The sequence below is a fragment of the Vanessa atalanta genome, chromosome 25 (genome assembly GCF_905147765.1).
Source record: "Vanessa atalanta chromosome 25, ilVanAtal1.2, whole genome shotgun sequence".
In the NCBI taxonomy this organism is placed as follows: domain Eukaryota; kingdom Metazoa; phylum Arthropoda; class Insecta; order Lepidoptera; family Nymphalidae; genus Vanessa; species Vanessa atalanta.
In genome coordinates, this window is record NC_061895.1 from 2,260,194 (window position 1) to 2,283,719 (window position 23,526).

Sequence of the window (23,526 nt, forward strand, 5' to 3'; positions counted from 1 at the left end):
GTTACAATGACTTATTTTAAGCGCAATCGAGATGTATGGAAAGAGTTCTTTTTAAATATTTTACACTAATTTTCGCCTACGGTTTCACCTGCGTATTATGAGCAGTGGTATGCTTTAGGCATTAAAAATAGCTTCATAGCAAATTTAATTAAATTCGGTTCAGGTTAGCCGTAAAAGCGCAATAGACAGAGTTACTTTCGTATTATATTTGTTATAATATTAGTACAAATAACAAGAGCTTATATAATACCAGATACAATTACTGCTTTTGCCCTTCCACATACACATAGACACACACGCACTCACACAAATAACAGATAATACCACTGGAAGAATAAACCACTCCTTAAACAGACTATCAATGCACAACTAACAATAGGATCTAAGGACCTTAATGTCAATATTTACACTGGCTCACTCACTATACAAACTGGAACACAGCAATGTGAAGTATTTATCTTAGACGGTAGAATTTTAATGAGTGGATAATACCCACCCAGACAAAATCCTACCACATGGTAAATGAGTAGTCATCCAACACAAAAACCACCAAAGATATAAACAAGCTTGAGAACATTAGTGTTTATTTTTCTTTAATTTGATTTGCAAACAATTATTGTTAATTATTTTATTATTTCTCGTTTAAGATTTAATGATAATGCTAAGCTATTGTTTGTTAAAATATTAACATTGTGTTTTATTCTTAACTTGTTAAAACTAGCATTCTCATTATAAAATATTACATTTATAAGTTAGGTACTCGTAAAACATTAAACTCTGGTGAAATTTAATCCCTAAAACATATCAAATCATAATATACAGTAGTAAATAAAGGTGCGTTTATTTCGTAACACATAATTCTCAAACTCAAATTCCTTTATTCAACATAAAAGCATTACACTTACTTACTGATGGTCAAATAAACACTACCACCGTGTCAATCGTCAAAAACAACTAAACCAATATACATAAAACTTTTTCCAGGAGATGCAGTGCGTTTCGAAGAAGGTTTCAGTTTATAAAATGATTATATAAGTCGCAATTACATCGGCTTTTGAATTAAACTATTGACGTGTGAATTAAATTTTCTCTTGTTAAATATTGCCCTCTGGATCACATGATTTTTGGAAAAAAATGATGTCAATTTAATGTTCTGTTTCTGAATGTAAAAACAAACGTAATTCATATTTAGAATTATTATTATTATTACTAAATTTCCTTACTTAAAGTTTTTTTATAGTATTTTAGTTTACAATGTGATGTTTAATATGTTCAACTATTTTAATTCATTTCACATAAGCTTTTTTACAAAACTATGAACATTATATGAATAGTATTCGTAAAAAGGGATATCATATAGAAAAAACGTTTGCAAATACCATATAATTGTGTAATTATTTCATTGGTCAGTTCGAATATTCAATTTATGATGACGCGTACGAATGACTTTAACGCGAACTTCCTAATAATTGTACCGGAAAGATAAATACGAATCGTTCGAAATATAATACTCTATAATCGAAACTCACTAGCTAGCTGTCCCGGTTTCGCACGAGTGGAATAAGTCTTTATAAAACTTTTTTCGTAACATAAGTATTAGTTATATGGTAATAATGATATGCTTTTTTTATATATAAATATAATATAGTTAAACCTTCCTCATGAACTCGGCCCATTAGTGAACCAAATGAAAATCCTTTCGGTAGTAGTTGATAGTGTTCGGATTGACAAGCAGACAGATGCAGTGGAGATCTTTGTTTTTATGAAGATATCTATAAAACCTACCTACATATACATAACCTTTTCATTAGCAAGGTAGACTTATTATTTGGATTTGTGTTGTACTAACGGTTCCTATCTGACCTATAGTTATAAAATGTATTCGTTTTGACAAATGTTATTCTAAATTCAAACGAATACATTTCGTTCCGTTTGTAAGTTCTAATTTTAAAATAAATAAAGATGGACTCCGAAGAGCCATTGTTATGTAAAATCGAAGTAATTGACGTAAAAGACGGAGTTTTTACTTCGCCATTCTATTTATTTGAAAAACTTTTAAAATCTCTCCCTTTGATTAAAGTGAATGGAAAAATTGAAAGCAACGTTCGTTCTTTTATAAGATTTTGCTTCCGCTTTTTAGACACAAAATTATCGCATCGTTATTAAAATAGTCAATTTATTTAAAAATGTAAAAAAATAATTCTATTTTTAAATTAAATAAATTCTTAAAAATAAAGTTTTTACTTTTGTTGTATACACGATTAATATTTAACAAAAATTAAATAAAAAAAGAAAATACAATTTTACACTACATTTAAGTGTCCGTAAAGTCAACATGTTAAATTTCAAAGTCACACTTCAACTGGCCGTCATATGTGGACACTACTGTAATTACGACAATTAAAAAACTCATTACGCACTGGCAGCCAACAATCATCGTGAACCGTGAATAAATATTTAATTACTACTGGCAACACTGCTATTGACTATTGTGTGAAAAAGTGTGGGAACATTGACAGTGCTTTGTTCTATTTTTTTTTATTTTAAAAAGTATTATAAGTGTTTAGACGTCTACTATATACCTACATATATATTAGAAATAATCACTAACTTAAATACATTTAAAAGTATCTTAAAATGATGCCAAACTTAAATTATTTAAATGGTAAACAACGTATAATAAAATGGAGATATGGTATTCCGCTCTAATGGATTATTTATTAGATATCAATTAACTATACATTATTTAAACAAGAAAATATATAATAATATGTTAATAGTCGTTTACATCTACATATCAATAAAACTCGACATTGAAAAAAGATCCCACCGAATAACTAATTTAATTATATTGCGCATACGAATAGCCCGAAACGTCGCTATTGGCTAGTTCGAACATGGAAAAACACGTGAATTTTTTTTTCTAAACCACGTAGAATGTACGTTGCGTAAAGCCGTGTTCTGATTGGCCGGCCGTCCGGCAATAGCAGACCATTGGACAATTTTTTTCCCGCTTTTCACGTATACGGCGTTCGTAATTTTTTTCGCGGAAACTCCGGCCAATGGAACGAACGTAGTTTTAATTATAAAAGTTGTTCTAGTCTCGGATTGTTTTTGCGGCACGTATATGGAGGCAGAATAACGAGTTGCATGAGTGCTATAGGTATTTTATAAGGCCACTGCTATTTTAACCACGGAAATCGGATTTAGTTTTTACTAACTTCTGATGTCGTCGACATGTTTAAGAACTTATTTTTGCGGGGAGGATGGTATGGTTCGTTAATTAGTTGTGAAATGAATGCAATGAAATTAATTTTAAAAAAGGAATTTTATGCATTCGAAATTTGAAATTTGAATAGTTATAAAAATTAGATTAAATACGTTATTATTTTGAAACAGTAATTTCGTATCGAGAGAATGTTTTTAAGCGCGAAATAGCTCGCGATGCGATCTGTTTTATAATGGCCGACCGGTTTAAATTTGGAATTCTGAAGACACATCCCGTATGCCGTGATGTATGCGCTTGCGTTTTATTAAATTTGTTTATTTACACTAGCTTTAGATCACGTTTTACCTTATGGATGCCGCGATAGATGATTGTTTCGAAACATTCTAATGGTTTCAGTTAAATGTAAATTCAATGTTTTAGCTAACTTCGTTATTCGGATGTAATAATCTTCGAAAAACATTTCCAAAAAATTTAAAACCATAATTAACGTTAGTATCACAGTTTCTGGAGTTATTTGGAAGCGCAATTTTTTTTTCACCAAACGATTTTTTTTAATTCTATTATATTTGTTGAGTGTTTTTGTTCGGAAAATCATCTGACTTCGATGGTATGACCGGAAAAACGTCAGTAATATCAGTAATAATAAATATTATTCACTAAACTAACCTGTATGTAACCGGGTATGTTGTTGAACGTGGCTCAATTGCTTGAACCGTCTGTCGCAGTAGGAACATTTGTACGGCTTCTCGCCCGTGTGGACCCTGATGTGCTGGACCAGCTGGTGGTTCGAGCTGAATGATTTCAGGCACTGCTGGCATTGGTGTGGTTTCACCTCACCACCCAAGCCACGTTGCAGCTCCCTCGCGTGCATCTGCATGGCGTTTTTGTGCATGAAGATCTGGAAACGGGGTGTTGGCTGATTTATATGGTAATTTGAAATTGCAGTATGGATTAGATTTTGAAGTTTTTTAATTCGTGCCTTCTTTAAGGGAATTGGAGACATATGTTTCATAGTTACTTGAGATGTTATGTCTTTAAAATAAATTAATTGGAAAATCTTAATATTAGTAAATATTTCTCACGACAGAATGTATAATTATATAAAAATTCGATGATTCGATTTTCGTGTGATTTTGTTTATCGGTCCAGTAGTTTTATGAGAAATGCAAACTAAACGCATTATTTCCACATTAAATAAATCTTTTCAGATGAAACAAGATATGTTCTTATAATAGATTAGTATCATTGTATAACTTTCACTAAAACATAGAACTTGTGCATACAATGCTATGTAATAGATCGTATTATTTTTCTATAAGAAGTTTTATCTTATAAAGTATCTCAAATTGATTTGCAAATATTTCTTTTCGTTTAAGACTTCTAAATCAATTAATCAAATAGATTTAAATGAAATTTAAGTTCATAGATAGTCAGAAAACTGCATATTATTAAATTTGTTTGTGAGTTGTGTACCCAACGTAAAGTTTATTAAAATGTACATTGATTACTTATAGTAAAATAATTTTATGTAAGTTAAAATTTTGCTTATGAAATATTTTGTCATAGTAAAAAGTAAGCATAAAAACAAAATCAAAATATTCTTTATTCAAATAGGCTTTTGAATCGAAAACAATATTGAATTAAATGCAAAGCTACCACCAGCTCGGAAAGTTGCCGAGAAGAACCGACAAGAAAATTATTAGATAAACGAATACCGTGTTTATAAAGACATATATATTTATAAAATTGATAAATAGTACAATCATTTTAAAACGTTCAATGAACACGAAACAAATACCAAAAAACACTTTTAAAAAATCAACAAAAATTACTTGAATCTATAATAAAAATTCTACATCAGAATATGCTATAATCGGGTATTAAGGCAATAAAACCGACAAAAATAATATTAGTTACTATTTTCCAGGATTAAATAAAATTGCATCATAACACATCCTGCATAGAAATCGTCGAACGCTAACTCTATACTTTTGAATCATATTTTACCGAGAAATACGCGTCTTAATCATTTTTTTTTCAAAAGATTTAAATTTTATAAATAAATAAGCTTATTTAATAATCTCTCAATGCTATGATGTGTTAAAATATACGTCATACGATATTATAGGCCCGGTACGTCCGTGTACAGTCCACATTAGGTGGAGGGTGTTAAGTTTCGCGCTGGCTCCTATAATTTTGCCATGGTAAAGAAATTGCTTTCTACCAGTGAGTCAGATAAGAGGGAATTATAGGGACTTAAAATTATTTATCGCCTTCGTATAGTCCGTGAGCGGTATATTTTGATATGCGATTGCTGGTGGGATTTGTGCTTCTTAGAATTTTATCTAATGTAGTTTTATATTGTAATTGAATTGCGTTTGTCTATTTCGATGTTATGTATTTGATTAATACACACAATGTAAATAATGACCGATGAAAATTAAGTGATTAGTGAGTTTGTACTTCTCTTTAAAATCTACTTTCTCTACATTGGTCTCTTTAAATTTAATGTATCTTGTTAAATAAATAATTTTCTTAGTTTATAAAATCAACGTTACGTTTTAAGGAACTAGTATAAAAAAAAAACTTGGAATAGTAAAGCGCACTTTTTTAGTAAAACAGTTATTAGTTTTATTGTCTGTGTGTAATAATTTTACTTCTAAGCTTTTATTTATAATTAATAAATGTTTTTCTTTTTCTATCTTTATGAATGGTGTGTTGTGATAGATACGAATTTTATAATTCTGAATTAACGTAATTAATATTATTTTGGAATATTTATGAAATATTACCTAACTAAATTATTGTGAATATTTTATCGTGCGGTAAAAATTAACATCGTAGGTACTTCTGATCACAGCTTAGTATAGTAATTTAGTTAACGACATTTTTATATTTTTTCCTCAACGATAAACTAACAAAACAACAAATAAATACTCGTTTATTTTATTTGAAATTAACCAAATAAATTTTATTTTTAATTGACGATATAAATTACCGTTAGTACATTAATGGATCATTAAAGTATACACAAATATAAATTAATTACGTAAAATAAACAATTGTCGTTAACAAATAATGCAATCAGTTTAATCTTAGTTATATATTACATAGGTATATTTATCGAAACCTTACTTCTATGCGATTGCAAAGAAACGACTTCAGACACGCAAACGTACAATGTAGGCCAAGAAAATGTATACACGTTTTAACATTATTGCTATTAGAATGCGATATATTATTTTCACCTCAATCCTATGATATAAGTTCATACTTGACTTAGTGTATTTACCGCTATTTATAATATAGTGGGTTCTATTTATTGCTGTATTTACGGTTAATAAATAAGAAGGTTAAACTAATAAGTGTTTATACAGAGTGTTCTTTTTACTCACTTTGGGATTTTTTTTGTTGTAGTAAATTATTAATTTGTTAGGGAATTTAATGATAAACGTTAGTTATGATATACGAAAAGAAAAGTAAATACCTGGGACAGAAAAGCGGCATTCTCGAACTTATTCCACACATCACAAGGCATTTCATCGCAAAAAAACGCGTGCATACTAAAACAATGTCTAATTGTAATGTAACGCTATATTAATCCGCTTTGATTGAGGAAAATACGTTATAAACATTTATTAAGTTGTTTTACATGAAATATTTTTAATTTCTTATCTCCTTCCTGTAATAAACGGCTTTATTTTTCAGTAGACAACAGGAAAAGACGGACGCTGATTTGTTTGTATATACGTACTATATTAAGCCGTGAGTAATCCTGACCTTTATTTTTTTTTTAATAATATAACGTTAGTTTTTTTTTATTTTATTTTATCAAGTGCTAAGAAAATTGTATGGTGTACTTTAATTGATCGACATTGTAGCCCTTTCACGCGTGTTAGAAAGTGGAACTAGAGGTTTTGATCACGCAACGAAGAAATTGCAAAGAATTTATGCTTTTGATACGCTATGATGCCGGGGTCTAAGGTTCTATTCCCGGAAGGCGCAACGTGAGATATACTCAGAGATTTATAACGATATCACTATCGACCTAACTGTTATAATGTTTTATGATAATCGCTTCTAAATAAACCCGTTTCTGTTATGTTTGTGCCACATCTTCGCTCGAACACATTTAGCCGGTAGAAAAATACAATACTATCGTAAAAATTAATTAAGACAATTAGTATGCGGCGTTTCCTTCAGTTGTTTTTGTTATTTTGGTTTGAAGTATTTATCAAAGTGTATTTCCTGTACAATATTGCAAGACTCGTGAAAAAATAGTTCGAAGCATCAGACTGCTTAGCGATCGATTTTTTTTTAAATTTCAGCGACAATTTTTAGAATTATACTCTTGGTAGTTCAAAGAATCTAGATAGTTTGCGTATTAAAGATAATTGAATGGTGGCCAATTCTGTTATTTTTAAAAATTGATTTTTGTGATAGAAATATAAAAAAAAAACATAAACGTGATAATTGAAAATACTTGCGAAGAAATTCACTAATTGGGTCAATATTTTTTTTGCATTTAATAGCTGAGTGCCTAGCTTATAAGAATTCAATTGAGGGTTCAGTATATGGAGAACGGAAGGAAACATACAAAAAGCAGTTATAGCTAAAACGAATAAGATAGGACATCACCTATTAAATCTAATTAATCAAAACCCTCGGTGTTCTACCGCCAAACAGCAGTACTTAGTATTGTTGTATATCAAAAGTGTGAGTGAGCCAGTGTAACTACAGACGCAAGGGATAACATCTTAGTTCCTAAGGTTGGTCGTGCGTTGGTGATGTGACTTTTACCACCAGATGATTCATTTCCTAGTTCACCTTCTTATATTACGTATTATGTAAAAAAAGTACTCTTTATTATAATTCAAGGTTGAGTAGAATGGCGTTATTGATGTTAACTCATCACCGTAATACGGGACGTGATCAGACGACCCCTTATAATTAGCAATATAAAAAACGACATAAAAAACCCATGAAAAATGCAAAGATCATAATATTTCCGTAAATCGTTCCGGCGGTGGAATTAAGTCTCTATTAAGGGCAACCCTTCCGTTGCGATTTTTAACAAGATTCGAGCCTTGATAACTGAATTCATTTTGAATTTTACTAGCCATTGTTGTTCCGTGAACATTCAAGTGTGAGATGTCATAGATTGCTGTAATTTAACTAGGCGTGCGCTGCAGTTTCATCTGAGTTAAAGTGTTATATATGAATTTACAAAAAAGTGTAAAATATTTTTCATATTAGTCTTAATGACACAGTTATTAGATCACTTGAATCTTAACCAAGGATTATGGGTTCAAATCCCACCAACTCTGAGTTTTTATGTGCTTAATTTATGTTTATTATTTATCTCAGCGGTTATGTGTCGGATGAAAATCTGTCACACACTTGGCAGATTTTCATTCCACCAACTTGTTTTGAGTAATGTGGTGGAATAAGCTCCAAGCCTTTCTCAAATAGATAGAGTCATAAAATGTTATTTAACTAAATTTTATTATTTATCTATCATTTAAAGATATATTATCTCCATACAAAAGATGGTTAATACAAGGCTACCTAAGGGAATTGGTGTTGTCTAGGTATTTCCGTAAGCCCCAAACATTTCCAACACGCTGACAACCGTCAGATCTAAGACGGTGTCTTTTGTGTCGGGAATTACACTGGTTCGCTAACCCTCCAAACAACAATACAAAGCATTGTTGTGGCGTGGAAGATATCGTTACATCTCGTGGTTTATAGCAAAACAATCTATGGACTAATAATCAATGATAAATGTACCGTTGTTTGAAAAAAAAAACAAATTCTCTATGGTCGGTTCCTTGTATATTTACAATCGGGATCACTTTTTCTAATACGATTATCCTGTGTTCGGCAATTAGCGTACTGTCTGTTAATTAATATGTAAGTAATATTTTATTGAATATAATACTTTAACATTGAGCACTTATTTTGTATACGGCTATAAATATGACGTAGAACAATATCGTGATATGACAATGATACGGGACATTAGACTACAAATATTATAATATCTGAAGGATTTACGCAACAAAACAGCATATCAGCTAGAGTCGATTTACGACGTTTTACTTTCGAAACGATCATTGTCAAATTATTTTTACAAATTTTATATTCAAGTATAGTGAAAATTTTAAATTCGAAAATAGAACACATTCGAATTTCCATTTAAATATAAAAGCTTTTTTATCGAATAGGCTACAATTTTATCTTAAAGTTATAAATAAAAAGACGGCGCGATAATTTCAAAATGAAATATGTATTCGTTCTCCGCATAAATACTCGATAAAGATCAGATTTAACATGTTTAAAAATAAACATTGAAAAGAATTGAGTCAAGTTCAGAAAAATTCGTTCAGTGTCAGCTACACGGGTCAGGCTAAATATAATCTAAATGAGCTCGACGATGCGCATGCGTTAAAAAATAAAAGTGCACTCTTATACCGACGATGTATGTATAGAAAGTCCGGTTTTCATAGTGTGCGAAATATTTAACGCGTTACATTTTAGAATAACAGAAAATATAAAATGTCATAAATAAAAAAAAAATAATGATTATGAAATTAGGTAAAAAAATAAAATCTATCAAAATTTGTCAATCTATACGGGATACATACCTATTCACAAAGATAGTCGTAACTTGAAACGAAAATCGAAGCCATATAAATGCATTGTAAAGCACCTTGAGAGTAGTCAAATATAAACCTACCCCCCTTTTAAGATTAATTATAAAAATATCGCTATAGCGTCCGGTGTCACGTGAATTTCATTAGCATGGAGGAGTCCAGAACTAGGTTATGTGGCATCCCTCAATTTGAGGGCAAACTCCTCAAAGGCTGAGCGGTTATTGGAGCATAGTTCAAGATACAATATTCTTAATTTTGTTATATTATAATATATTGTTATTATACTTTAAGCAATTTACACGTAAAAAGAATTGAATACAAAAATCATTTAGACTAATGTCTAAGACTTATACAAATTTATTACAAGGTGATTTTATTTTAAATACTTATAAAAAATATTTTTATATGTGACTTAGATACCACATATTATGAACTGTTTTTAAAAAAATAAAATAAACGTTTCGTTAACACAAAAATAATTTGCTTGGTAGTTTGTTTTAGTAATTTAAGTTTAAAAAAAATGTTTTGTTAAATATATGTAGGTATTTAAATAGTATACTAAAACGGTGTTTCTAAAATTGAATTTCCTAAAATTGAAAAATTAAAATAAAAGGTTATCCATTTTATTTTATTATTAAACAGAAGGAAAATAAACCCCTTTTCAATACAGGGCTTAAAGTGATGATTGATAATACTGATTTAGGCATTGCAGGTAATCTTAACGGAAGTACCCACGCACACACACACACACACACAAGCATAGGGACAGATTTTTTTTAACTCCCATAATCCGGCGGTAAATTAGCCGAGAGTGTGCTTTCTAACTCCCAAAATCTTGATACTAACATTGAATGAAATATTTATTAGACTTCGAATCCAAGACCACGAGGTTAACGACTTTAGAAACTAGCTCAACGATTGTCAACAGCGTGTATCGCAGGCAAATTTATATGTGAACATTTTTATATTTTCGCCTGAGAATCCATGCGGAACCATTTTTAAAAGCTAGTAATTTTTATTCAAATGTAACCCCATGTGGTTCACTTGTCAACATATACGAAACAGGTGTCAAAGTTACAATTAACAAGTTATCGCTTCCCGTGAGGTATGTAATTTTGTTGTTACAAAAACCACCGATACATAAAAGGGGTAAGTTATTTTTTTATTATTGCCTTCGCGACGTCTTTCCTTTGATTATTTTTGATTGAATTTTAATTTGTGACGTTCTATTTCAATTATTTCATTGCTGACAACTCTTTATACGTATAGTAGCTACGTGTCTCTTTTTTTATGGCATTGATTAGTGGATGAGCATATGGGCCACCTGATGGTAAGTGGTCACCACCGCCCATAGACAAAGGCGCTGTAAGAAATATTAACCATTCCTTACATCACCTATGCGCCACCAACCTTGGGAACTAAGATGTTATGTCCCTTGTGCCTGTGATTACACTGTGTCTATTTACTATATTGGGTTTACTTTTTTATTTATAAATATATATACACATCGTCTTAAATAATATTTTATACTTCATTATTATTGAGGTTTTGTAAGCTACTTTATGTAGTGAAGTATGTTTTTAAGACTGATTCGAATTACAAATAGTAAATCATTTAAAGATTTACACACACACATAGACAAAAACGAATTTGTGTACAGTTAGCATCATATATCAAGTAACAGTTAAGATTACCAAATTTATACAACCGTTTTAGTAACAATTTGAATGAACTCAAACATTTGACGATGTTCATGCTCCGATATATGTGGGCAAAATGGTTGTTTTAAATGTTTATACGACTTTTTTTTGTATGAATATGATTAATAACTTTATAAGTTTCTATGCTGACTGTACCTGTATTTTAATTAAAGTGTTATAATAAACATAAATATCTTAATCTAAAAGATTATTGTAAATTTATGAACTTAGTATTTATTTACTTATTAAAGTAAAACCATAAATGTCACGGCGGTAATAAAAAAATATTTAATGATGTCATACGATGACACACGATGTATTATTGAGAAAAAAAAAAAAAACATTTTTAAACAAAGTACTTATCGGTTCAAGGCGTGTGTTACTCATTTATATCAGTCTTTATATAAAATGGCCTTGGTGTTAAGAAAGTATAAACAAAGATATTATATTAAAAAATAAAGATATATAATTATTTGTTTATGGTAACACTTCCAGTTTTACCTATAAATGTTTTTACAGGATGACTTGTATTGTGTTGCCTTTCGAATGTCAAATTTATGATAACAGAAATAAATGAATCGGTGTAATAAGGAAGGCTGCTTATTATTAGAAGCGTGTATTTTGATATCGTTGTTTAGGAAGACGGGGCAAATGGGCCACCATGTGGCAGTGGTCAACAACGCTCTTTTAAAATTAGTAACCATTCCTTGCATCGCCAATGCGCCACCGTTTGGAACTAAGAGGTTATGTCCCTTGTGCCCGTAGTAACACTGGTTCAAGCACCCTTCAAAACACAGCAATAGGTTTGCCGTTTGACGATTTCTGATGAGTCGGTGGTATCTACCCAGACGGCCTTGCACATAGCCCTACCACCAAATAAAGTAATTACTGTCTTCAATGACCAGTTCGTTTCAGTAGAGTTAATCCTGTAACATGATCGTTTAAAAGTTCTCGGAACCTAAGTCATTTTCAGTTCAATACTTATAAAAATATTTTATGTTTTAGTCTCACATCAAAGTAAGACAACTTATATCTTAAATAATAAGATATATTTTGCCCTCCGATACCATTAGAACAAATAAACCGCCAATAAAATATCTATGTGATATTAATTTAGAATATAAAGCACCTCATATATCATTGTAGCTTTACAATACTTATTGAAGAGAATATTTGATTTAAGACAGAGAAAAGTGGGCTATAAACGAATAGACCTAACAAGGATTGCTAAATAAATGATTCGTCCCGATTCATGGTATGTAGGCTACGCTATGTTAGAGAGAGACAGACATAGTCTGGTCAGATGACGGTTAAGATAGTACAATCTCGATTCTACGCCCACGATATTTTGTACTTCCTACTGAGGTACTGCCACATGGTGTACACACTTGACCTATCATATGCAATCAAATCTCAACCCTATAATTAGTGCTATAAACTTGATATTCAATTACATATGATTTGAGTTAAGGCATTATGTTATGTGTTGCATTTAAAAGAATAACGCCAGTTGTAGAGCGTATTATCTTTTTTAATTGGTCAATAGTATTGAATGGTTATTACTTCTGTTCATTGGTTTTAATCGTTTTTGATTATAGCGAAACACGTAATAATACATGTCGATTTCGTGTTTTATCAAAATGAATGAATGAATGAAAGTTTGAATTAAAAACAAGGAGTTTAATATTAAATAACAAAGTTAGAATTTTATATATTTGTGTAAATAGTAAACATATGACTAAAAACATAATATGATATGCACTGTTGGCAATAATATAGCTTTCGAATAATTATATTGAATACGTTGCTAAAATTATATACATATAAAAACGCTGTCTGTCTATAAATATTAAAGTGAATTTTCATTAAGCTATTTACTATGGAAATCTGTAATAATATGGAAATATAGGGGGGGGGGGAGGTTGGGAATTGTTATATAGAGTATGACGTCCTCGTAGATAATTGAAAAAAATATAGGCTAACTCATAATCCTTGAACAGAGGCTGCAAGTTGAAATCTAGGCACATGCCTCTAGATATTCATGTGTATTATTTATATTTATAATTGATGTCAGCTCAGTGGTAATGTAAAGCAATGCAAGACCTCTGTCAGTTGAAAATCTCTCAACAACAAGCATTATATCAATAGTATAAGCTCCAAGTTTTTTCTCAAAGAGGAGAAGACGACTTAGTTCGGGTGTGAGAGATTTAAAGTATACCATACCTTAAATAAACCACACTGTAATAATGCATATTTATGCCTTAAATTTTCTTAATTAATTAATTTAAATATTTATTTTCGTGCAACAATTTTATGTAATAACATCCATTTTACCTATATTGGTAATAATTGGCCTTTTAACTAATAACATTTTAGTGAAGTGAATTTCCTATACGTTATTAGAGCAGCATTTTAACGTTTCCGATATGACGAATGGAATATAAAACAAAAAACGAGTAAAACCAATGTTCATTAATAACTTGACCCTAATAAAACGACAGCAAGGCGCCAATAAATTAAACTAAGTTGACAATAACTTGAAAATCGATCGAATTACAAGTCAACTATTATTACGAGTACATTATAAAATAATACATGTAATACTATACGTTGAAGAAACGAGAATAAAAAAACAACTGACCTATGTCAACGAACAGTGCGTTCGTGTGTGCCGCCGAGACGTATGTGTGGGTATTATCTTATAACTTATTTATTTTTTTATTGCTTACACAGCGTTCTATATTTACTTGTGTGCGCTCAGTAATCGAAATTTGAATTTAATCGTTATTGAAAACTTGAAGAAAATATTAATTTGTGTGGTACGAAAATATATCTTTGTACTTATTATTTATTTAATGGTCACACCGAAAGTGTGAGGTGAAGAGAAAAGTTATACGAATTGTGTATCTATATGTAGGTACTAGAGGTAGGGCTTGCAGCCCTATCTGTGTAGTGATAATATATTCTACCCCTAAAAATGTATTTATTGGATAAGTTAAAACAATCTGACGTAACTTATTTTTGATGAGACTTAAAGAAAATTTAATATGCAATTGATACCACGAAAAGTTTCATAAAATACGTAAAATAAAAAACAAGACATAAAGTCCGACGGACATCGCGTTTTGTATATAGTGAAGTCAGTGACAGCAGTAAAAGTATATCTGCGCAACACTGACCTATGTCAACATTATGACCACGTGTGTGTGCGTAAGGAGACGTGTGTGAGTTATTTTATTATTTTCGAAAGCGAGAAAATTTAGCAACAGCGCTGAAATTTCCAGTTTATGATTTGATTTTCATTTTGAAATACAAAATAATAAGCAAACACTTTAGTTTTTAATAGTCCAAGATGATCTTTACGAGCTAATTGACCTTCAGTAAAAAAACTCATATATTTTAATTTTTTTTAGAAGCAAATGATGATGACTTCTCATGGGAGACCAGCCAATTGCGCAGACGTCGAAACAAAGTATCTCCACAATGATTCTATTATATTATATTCCTTTATTTTATCCAATGGGACGGCAAACCCGATGCGGCCGGAAGTGTTCAGGCGCAGGACCAACGGTCTTACGTGCTTTCCGCTTTCCTATAAACTGCCTATCAGACTCCTGCTACTGTGAATTCTTGACAGAAAGCCCAGAACAATAATCAGGAGACGAAGATATTATTCAAATATCGAATATATTTTGAACGTCGTCTTTTTTATTATCAAGCGTTCCGTCCTGACTTTGTACAAGTAAAATCCCTTCCATTATTTTCGGTTAAAGTTTTAATTTCGAAATACTTCTCCTAAAAATTCTGCATTAAAGTTTACTAGACTCAATAGCTGTTGGTTATGCATCAGGAGAAAACGATTTTATAGTAATCATATTTTAGAGTAATTTACTCTTTGATGTTATTATTAAAGATTGACATTTTTTTTAATGATTGGGTTATCTGTTAATAATATTATTTGAACTATATTTCAGTTATGTTATGTAAAACAGTATACAGAGTATTTAGATTTAAAAACAAGATTTAATAGTTGATTTCCTAATGAGAGAATCAAAATCAAAATGGCCGTTTAAAAATGTGCTGTTTTAGTGGCTTTACTCTGTGCAGTTGAACCGTACATTAAGCTGCATTAAAGCTATTGATTTTGCCATTAATATGATTGTAATCTAGGCCTTAATAGATGGATTCAGATGAAAATATGGATAGATAAGATAGACTATTTTTATCTATCTATTATAGTTTGTGGCTAAACTATCTATTTGTAGAAGTCAAGAACAAACAAACCAACACACTTTCCCGTTTAATTATTATTATAAGTATAGGAAGCATGGTATGGATATAAGAATGAAAGTTAATGGAGGACGAGATATCCGTATATAGTCTAGATATTTTTAAGTCTGAGTTATGTGTGTGTGTCTGTTTATGTATAACGTATCACACTTGTACAAACAATGACAGCGCATTCAGATAACCTCATTTCTTTCCGCGATAGCACTAACACAAATGTACAATGTGTAAAGACGTACACACACACTAAGAAAATTGTTGAGACTCCATAAAAAAGTGTCTTTTTGGGATAAGCGGAAACGAATATATTTTTACTTGCGTTTGTTACAGAATGAATGAATAAAATTCTAATTGATGTTTATATGGATCGAGATATATTTTATCTTTAAACTAAAGAACAGATACATCAATCAATCGTGTCAATCTATAAAATCACGGTTCAAAAGGTTCAAATAGTTCATTGGCTAATATTTATGCCATAATTAAACCCGGCTAAGATATGTAATGACAACTTTATGGCCACCGTACCTTCTAACAAGCCTAACACAATAAAAATGTACATCAATTGCAGTACACTAACCGACTTGCCAATTTATTTCACGCCAAATTGTTATCTATTCCTAGTAAGATTGAAACCATAATTGCTTGCAATATTTATGAATAGAGAAAGAATTGGCAATATCCGCGAACGTGTTGTGCAACGGAGATGTGACATTTCGTATGAATTATTTCATTCGAATTTGTTCGTTATAGTACTGGAATTAGAGTTAAATTTGCGTGTAGCTATTATAACAGAGGGTAATAGTGATGGGTATTGAACGATGATGCAATATCTAACAGTGTTTATCGGAGAAATGGGATGTGCCTAGAATTTTTATCGTTTAATGCAATGCAAGGCTTTGTTGGGACACTTTTCATATAATAACTACAAATCTTTATAATAGAATACAATATAATCTCATTATGCAGTCACGAGAATACTTAAATAATTTATGGTCTTTGGAATATATATTATTTGAAAATAGAACAAGCTTAGTTATGTAAGTAAAAACACGTTGAAAAATTTAATCTTAATGAAAATAATATATTTAATAAAAAATCAAGTATCGCCTCAGTGCAGTGACCTCTGTATTACAGTGCCTAGTGATATCTTTGTTATTCTTATCAATAGCCCTGAAGGTACATTAGCCCTGCGTTTTAAGAACTAACATATAACTGGACATCGCATTCTTTAATAATTACATTTTTAGTATTAAATATGTCGAAAAAAAAATTCAAGATTATATTAGAGATGTCGGTATCAAAATATAAATATTACTTTTACCACCCAGTGTGGTCAATTCTTTTACCAAATACCCGAACCTGATTTCAATTTCAAAACGGGTAACGTTCATACAGTATTCATGCGCGTGCGCAGGTCACGATCAAAGACTTGCATTTTTACATCGATTACCGCACAATGCGGTACGCAATCGTTTTTAAACTTATTTCCTTCAAAAACAATAGTGTATTCGTAAACTTGATTGTATGTAAATTTATTAATTAAAACCTTTAAATATACTTTTGATTTATGTTAAGAGTGATTACATTAATTAATATATTTACGAAATCAATAAGTTAAATGTATTTTAGTTATAATTATATTAAAAAAACGTCTAAAATGAATTAAGAAGAGGAAGATAACGTAATAAAAGCTCCGTACCATGGTCCACGTGTTGCCATAATAAAAATAAATGGGAGTCTGCGAAACGAGAGAGGTCGCTCACCTCCCTAACCTAAGACAAGAGCTACGCATCACGCACACAGCATTGTGGGTTACACGTTACACACACAGACGGGTCACACTTACATGCAAAGGCAGCGCGTGCGCTGAACGAGTTTAGACAAACGGAAGAAATATTATTTCTCTTTTTAGGCACGGCTTTCGCGAACTCTATTCTTGCTTTCTTTCTAAAATAATCTGCAGAAATATTTTTGTTTATAAAATTATTTGTAATTTGAATAACTGTCGATAAAGGATTAAAGGTATTATAAGTTTACAATAAATTGAAAGTAAACATCGAATCAAATTACATTATATAAAGTTATAATTGATATAAAGCATCAAATATCTCCACGAATATCACAAATTAAAAGTAGGCACATAACATTTTGTTGTTAAAATAAATAGCCTACGATTTTACCAAACATTCCGAGTAAGCTGACTAAGCAGTACGATGATCCATTTAGAGAGAGAAAGGAAACCAAGGTTTGAATTACATAGAGCGCACACTTAAGATTTTTCGTCTCATACGCAATAGCAAATTAACTGAAATTCGATTATAATTCTGTAATACGCGATCAGAGTTATTCTATAGCTAAAAATCTTTATATTTACAAAATGCGATACCGTTTGCGTGCATTGCTCCTTCGTGTGTACGTGTGCGTCTTGACCTACGACAACGTCTGTGTGACGCTTGCGTAATTCTTTTTTTTTGTTTTTTTTTTTTTGTTGAAGTTGTTTGACGTTTATGCTTTGTTATTATTTAACTTTTTTAAGTGAATACTTTTGTTTATAGTTATTATTAATTCATTATGTTAAGAAGAATTTTCATAATAGACAATTTTATATTTTTTTGTTTTTACAATTTTTAAAAGTTGACTGAGTTTGATTTCATCAGCGTAGTAAAGCACGAATATATATATTTTAATAATATACAAAAAAAAAACATGTAATATTAAGTCACATTTTGATTTTAAATAAATATTACTATTTTCCACAGATTATATACATAGATACTTTGAATTATTTGAAAATAAAACAAATATTTCTACAGATTAAAAGTAAAAAAATATACTATATATCAACACATTTTTATATTTATTTCTGTCTCAGAAATATCTTTACAACCCGAAGGGAACCTTGACGCATGGACGGACAAAAGAAATTTATTTTTATCAGAGCAAAGTGCGCAATAACTTTGATATAAATAAATGTAGGTATAACGAAGGATTCAATGAAGGAATGTGTGTTGTTTGTTGATTTGCACGTTCGCGTATACTAATTAAATTATTCGAAATTACACGTAATAATGATATTATGGCGCTTCTATAATGTGATGTTATAATATTAAAAATATGAACGTACTAGCTTTTTCCATAATTATATAAAAACTAGTTGTCGCCCGCGACTTAGTTAGCGTTTTTAAAGTTGGTCGAAAGGTGTTACTAGTAAGGAAGTATACCAAATTTCATTAAATTCCGTTCAGTGGTTTGGTCGTGAAAGAGCAACAGACAGGCAGAAGTAACTCTTACTTTCGTATATAAAATATTAGTATAGATAGTAAAATTAAAAGTTTTTAGTCATAAAAGGATAGCATTTATTTTAGTATTAGTTTGTGTAAGTTCTATAATCATAATTGCACTAAAATTGTTTATTTAAAAAAATGTAGTGCCTCGACCGTTGACAGGCAGGAGGGCTGGTTCATTTTTCGCCTAAAGGATTGGAATAGCGTTACAACAGGGCAATGCTGCTAGCGTTCTTGCCACCATTCCACGCGGTCGTTATTTGTACAGTAACTATTTTTAAATTCGTTTCTTATGTATATATTTTTCAAGCTCAACTCATGTACTTCCTATGTATACAGAATGATCGTGTTTGGAATTTATGCAAATCTGAACGCTAATAATAATATTATATAATACAATCTTCTCCAAAAGGCGGTATAATTTATGTATATTGGTAGTGTTTTTTTTTAGTTTGGCATTACAAAAAAAACTTCTCCTTTTTATAATAGGTATAATATCAAGTAACCCAGTATACATAGTAAAAATTCTAAGCATATTCATCTAACACGACTTAAACACCATCTATTTTACCTTGATTTTAATGTTTCAGGCAACTTCATTAAAGTGCAATAACCGTACGAAGTATCTCAATCGATTGAAAATATAAGCTAAAAAAAAGTCCCAATATTATAATATAAATTAAAAAAAAAAGTAATAAAGTATGAATTGTAATAAGTATATTATACATTGTATGTTGACTCGTTTTTAATAATATGTTTACTTATAAAGTTTTTTCTAGCCAAATACCTATTAAAAATGTAATTTGATTTAATTGTCAATTTTTCTTATTGCCACAAACTAATTGAATTATATTTCCTTATTGTAATTTATAATAAACTAATCTCTGCCCACGTGTTAAGGGTTAAGTAGGAGTTAGGTATCCTATTTTGTACCCCAGACAACAACATTTCACAATGATCGGTCCAGCTTCGACGTGAGAGCGTAACAAACATACAAGTTAATAAATATATTATAAATAATATAAGTTATGATATTAAAACTATTATATAGATATTAATTATTAAAACTATAATAAGCACGACAGCATTTTTATTTTTTTATTTTATTCCAACCGCAAAATGTTTTAATTGGCTAAAGTCTAATTAAAATAAATAACTTTTATATTCCAATTATTTATTTAACAGGAAGACGATAAAAATTAGTATTGTTTTTAATATTCATTTAATTTTTTTTGTGGTAAATATTTATTTGTTATTATTATAAATTATTATTCTTATATCCTATTAATTACTATGCAAAAGAGTTTTCCTATCAGTATATGATTATCTGTATCGATGGTCAGTAATTTGGTAATATGTATATAAATATATTTTTATATATATACACTAAATATATAATATATACTAAACTGTTTGAAGCGTTCTTGACTGGTTTTATTCATTTATATTTTATTATACGTATTTTATTCGTTCACAAACTTTTAAATTTTTTTTTTGAAAACGTAGCATTATTTTGAATTTAGAATTACTCTTACTTTTGAATAATTTCATGTAACGCTCTTGATTGGACGACTCATATAACGGCTTCAAATTTAAAAGCAATAATTTAACATAGAAAAACAAAAAAAAAGTTATAACAATATATAATAACAAATACCTTATAAATTTCTGAATTAAATTTTATGTTCTGTCAGATTCGTGTATTTTCGTTTGATTTATTTAAACTAAACACATAAAAATATTATTATCCTTGACTTTTTAGTTCATAACTACCAGATTCGAAGGATAAATAAATTTAATGCGAAAAAAATTTGGTTTACTAATGTATCATCAATTTTATGTTTTTTTTTTTTTATATCACATAAGTTTAAAACGCAATAATGTTATTAAATTAAAGCGTTAAGACACTACAATAAACGATATTTATGAGAATCATTTACCTACATAATATTATTTTAACGCAATCTGAATATATAAAATATTTGAATTTTAAAAAAGTCAAATACTTTATTCAAATTAAAAAAAAAAAAAAAAAATTAATATGACTAACATGACTAAATGAAAGGAATTGCAAATTCTAAATTCAAATTTAAAAGTTGTTTTTTTTACTCTACACACTAAAATTAGGTTACTACACTCTGCAAGTATATTATTTGGATATTTAACTAGGATTCCCTGTGTGTATATCCTATCCTGTGCCAGTCTACCGGCTATCCTATAATACCGTTTTTTATCTGTATTCGTTTAAATACATACACTGCGAACTTAAGTATTAACCGTACAAGCAAAGTTAAAAAGAAATTATTATTACTTTTATTATAGTGAATAAGAAAAAATAGTCTTCCATTTTTAAACTTAAAAAAATAACATGAATAGAGAAGAATACAAGACATTGAATTTAAAATGATGATATCATGTTTTCTTCGTGTGTATTTAACATTGTTGTATATTTTTATAAGATTTGCAAATGTCTCCAATTGACATTTAGCGCGCTGAACTTTTCCAAGTTTGTTAGGTTACTTTCCCTAACCGCAGGCTAAGCTTGCACACGACGGTTTAAATTTAACCTACAGATTATAAAAATATGCCAATAGAAAAAAAAAAGAAACGGGAAAAAGTATTAAATAGTTTATAGTAAACGACATTATACACGAGTCTGTTCTAATTAATGTCGATATTGCTTTCATTCAACGCGAATAACTCCTTATCGCATAAACAAGTGCCGATAATAATCATAACTATTTACCTGCATCGATTATCTTTCACAAATAGATCACCAACTAGATCAGAGTCACGCATCGCACACAAAACCGCGGAGCACAACACTAGCACATAGAAAAAAAAACAATCCAAAGTCGAACCAGCGAACTTTCATATTACGTCACACGTTCAAAAACGCGGCAATGAACCATCATAGATTATAAAAGATACAAACTTTTTTTTTTTAAACAAAACGTTTCCAGCCAGTAATATGTCTGTTATCGTCAAATAGTATTTTTCAAATGTCAGTATACGGCAAAAAATCGCTGTGCTCCGTCCGTGGCCCGTAGGCGTTGTGTTTATAAGTACTATACTTGTAGCATGGCATCGTAATGCACTTATGTGTAGGTACTCGCTAAGTTTTTTATTATAGTCAGTTATATCCACGCGGTTCCTTAGTTTGAGGCTTGAACGTTGTGTCCGGATTGATATGTCTTGAACGTTTCGTTATGTAATTATTACTAGTTTTTGTAAAACAATTTATTACGAATTCTTATTATTGTTAGCTATATGGAATGTAGTGTGATACGTGACTTATATTTTTCTTTTTTTAAATAAAATAAACCGTTATCTGTAATTTCTACACGAATATTATAAATATGAATAAGTATATCAGTCTGTTACCGTATTACGGCTAATCTATTGGACCGATTGTCATGATCAGTCACGGAAATTGCATGCGGCGTAATAATTAAAAGATTTATAGGAAAAAAATTGACGCTAACAGAGTCGCGGGAAACAGCTTATGTTTTATTAATATGTACACGATGTAAGTGATACAAGAAAGAAATATCTATTGCAGTATGTTTTAATTTCGTAACGAATATAGTTAATAAGAATCCATAAAAACTAAGGCGAATGTATCAAAATGACTCTATCACGATAGCATGGGCGAGCGAAACAGCGATATTGCAGTTTTTCATAGCGCTCTCTCGCTCCGCTGGTTTTTTTCCCGCGTTTCGTTTTTATAACTCCTTATTCGAACTCTTGACATTTTTTATGGAACTTCTAGGTGGTCTGTTTGAAAAAATATTTTCTCAAGTAATCTTTCAGAAATATATTTTGTCTAATAACACGTATAGATATATAAACGAAATGCTAATTTACAAAACGATATATTAACTTTGGGAACACCTCGATCGGTTTTTATTTAAAATATGATTTAAAAGTAAAAAAATATTTAACATTAAAAAACGAAGTCTTAAAATATTTTAATATTCAGTCATAATAAATATTCAATAAAGAATAATTAAACTTATACTTATTAATTAACAAAAATCTACCACCGTTTCATAAATAAATGCCTCGTATTTTATCAGATATTTTATCAGAACCGGTCAACGAGATTCAGCATCATTATCAACATTTAAAAACATTTAAAAATCAAAATATATTCTAAGAACGTTAAAAAACTTAAGCCCCCGTTGGAGCAGTGTGGTGGAATATGCTCCAAACCTTCTCCTTAAAGGGAGAGGAGGCCTTAGCCCAGCAGTGGGAAATTTACAGGCTGCTAATGTAATAAAAAAAATGTAATGGAAGTAGTAATGTCATGATTAAATTTATTAATCAATTAGAATCGCTGTTTATCACGATAAAACGTACAACGA

At 30.1% G+C, this 23,526-nt stretch overlaps 1 protein-coding gene across 6 annotated transcripts in view; it reads right to left on the minus strand.

Annotated features, from left to right (window-relative positions):
* Nucleotides 1–23,526, minus strand: part of LOC125073705 (zinc finger protein 408-like) — a 101,006-nt gene that overhangs the window by 24,243 nt on the left and 53,237 nt on the right. For all 6 annotated transcript variants that reach the window (XM_047684685.1, XM_047684681.1, XM_047684680.1 and 3 more), the window contains one exon: nucleotides 3,896–4,127. In XM_047684685.1, coding sequence (XP_047540641.1) covers nucleotides 3,896–4,127 — 232 coding nt within the window. The remainder of the gene's footprint in view (nucleotides 1–3,895; nucleotides 4,128–23,526) is intronic.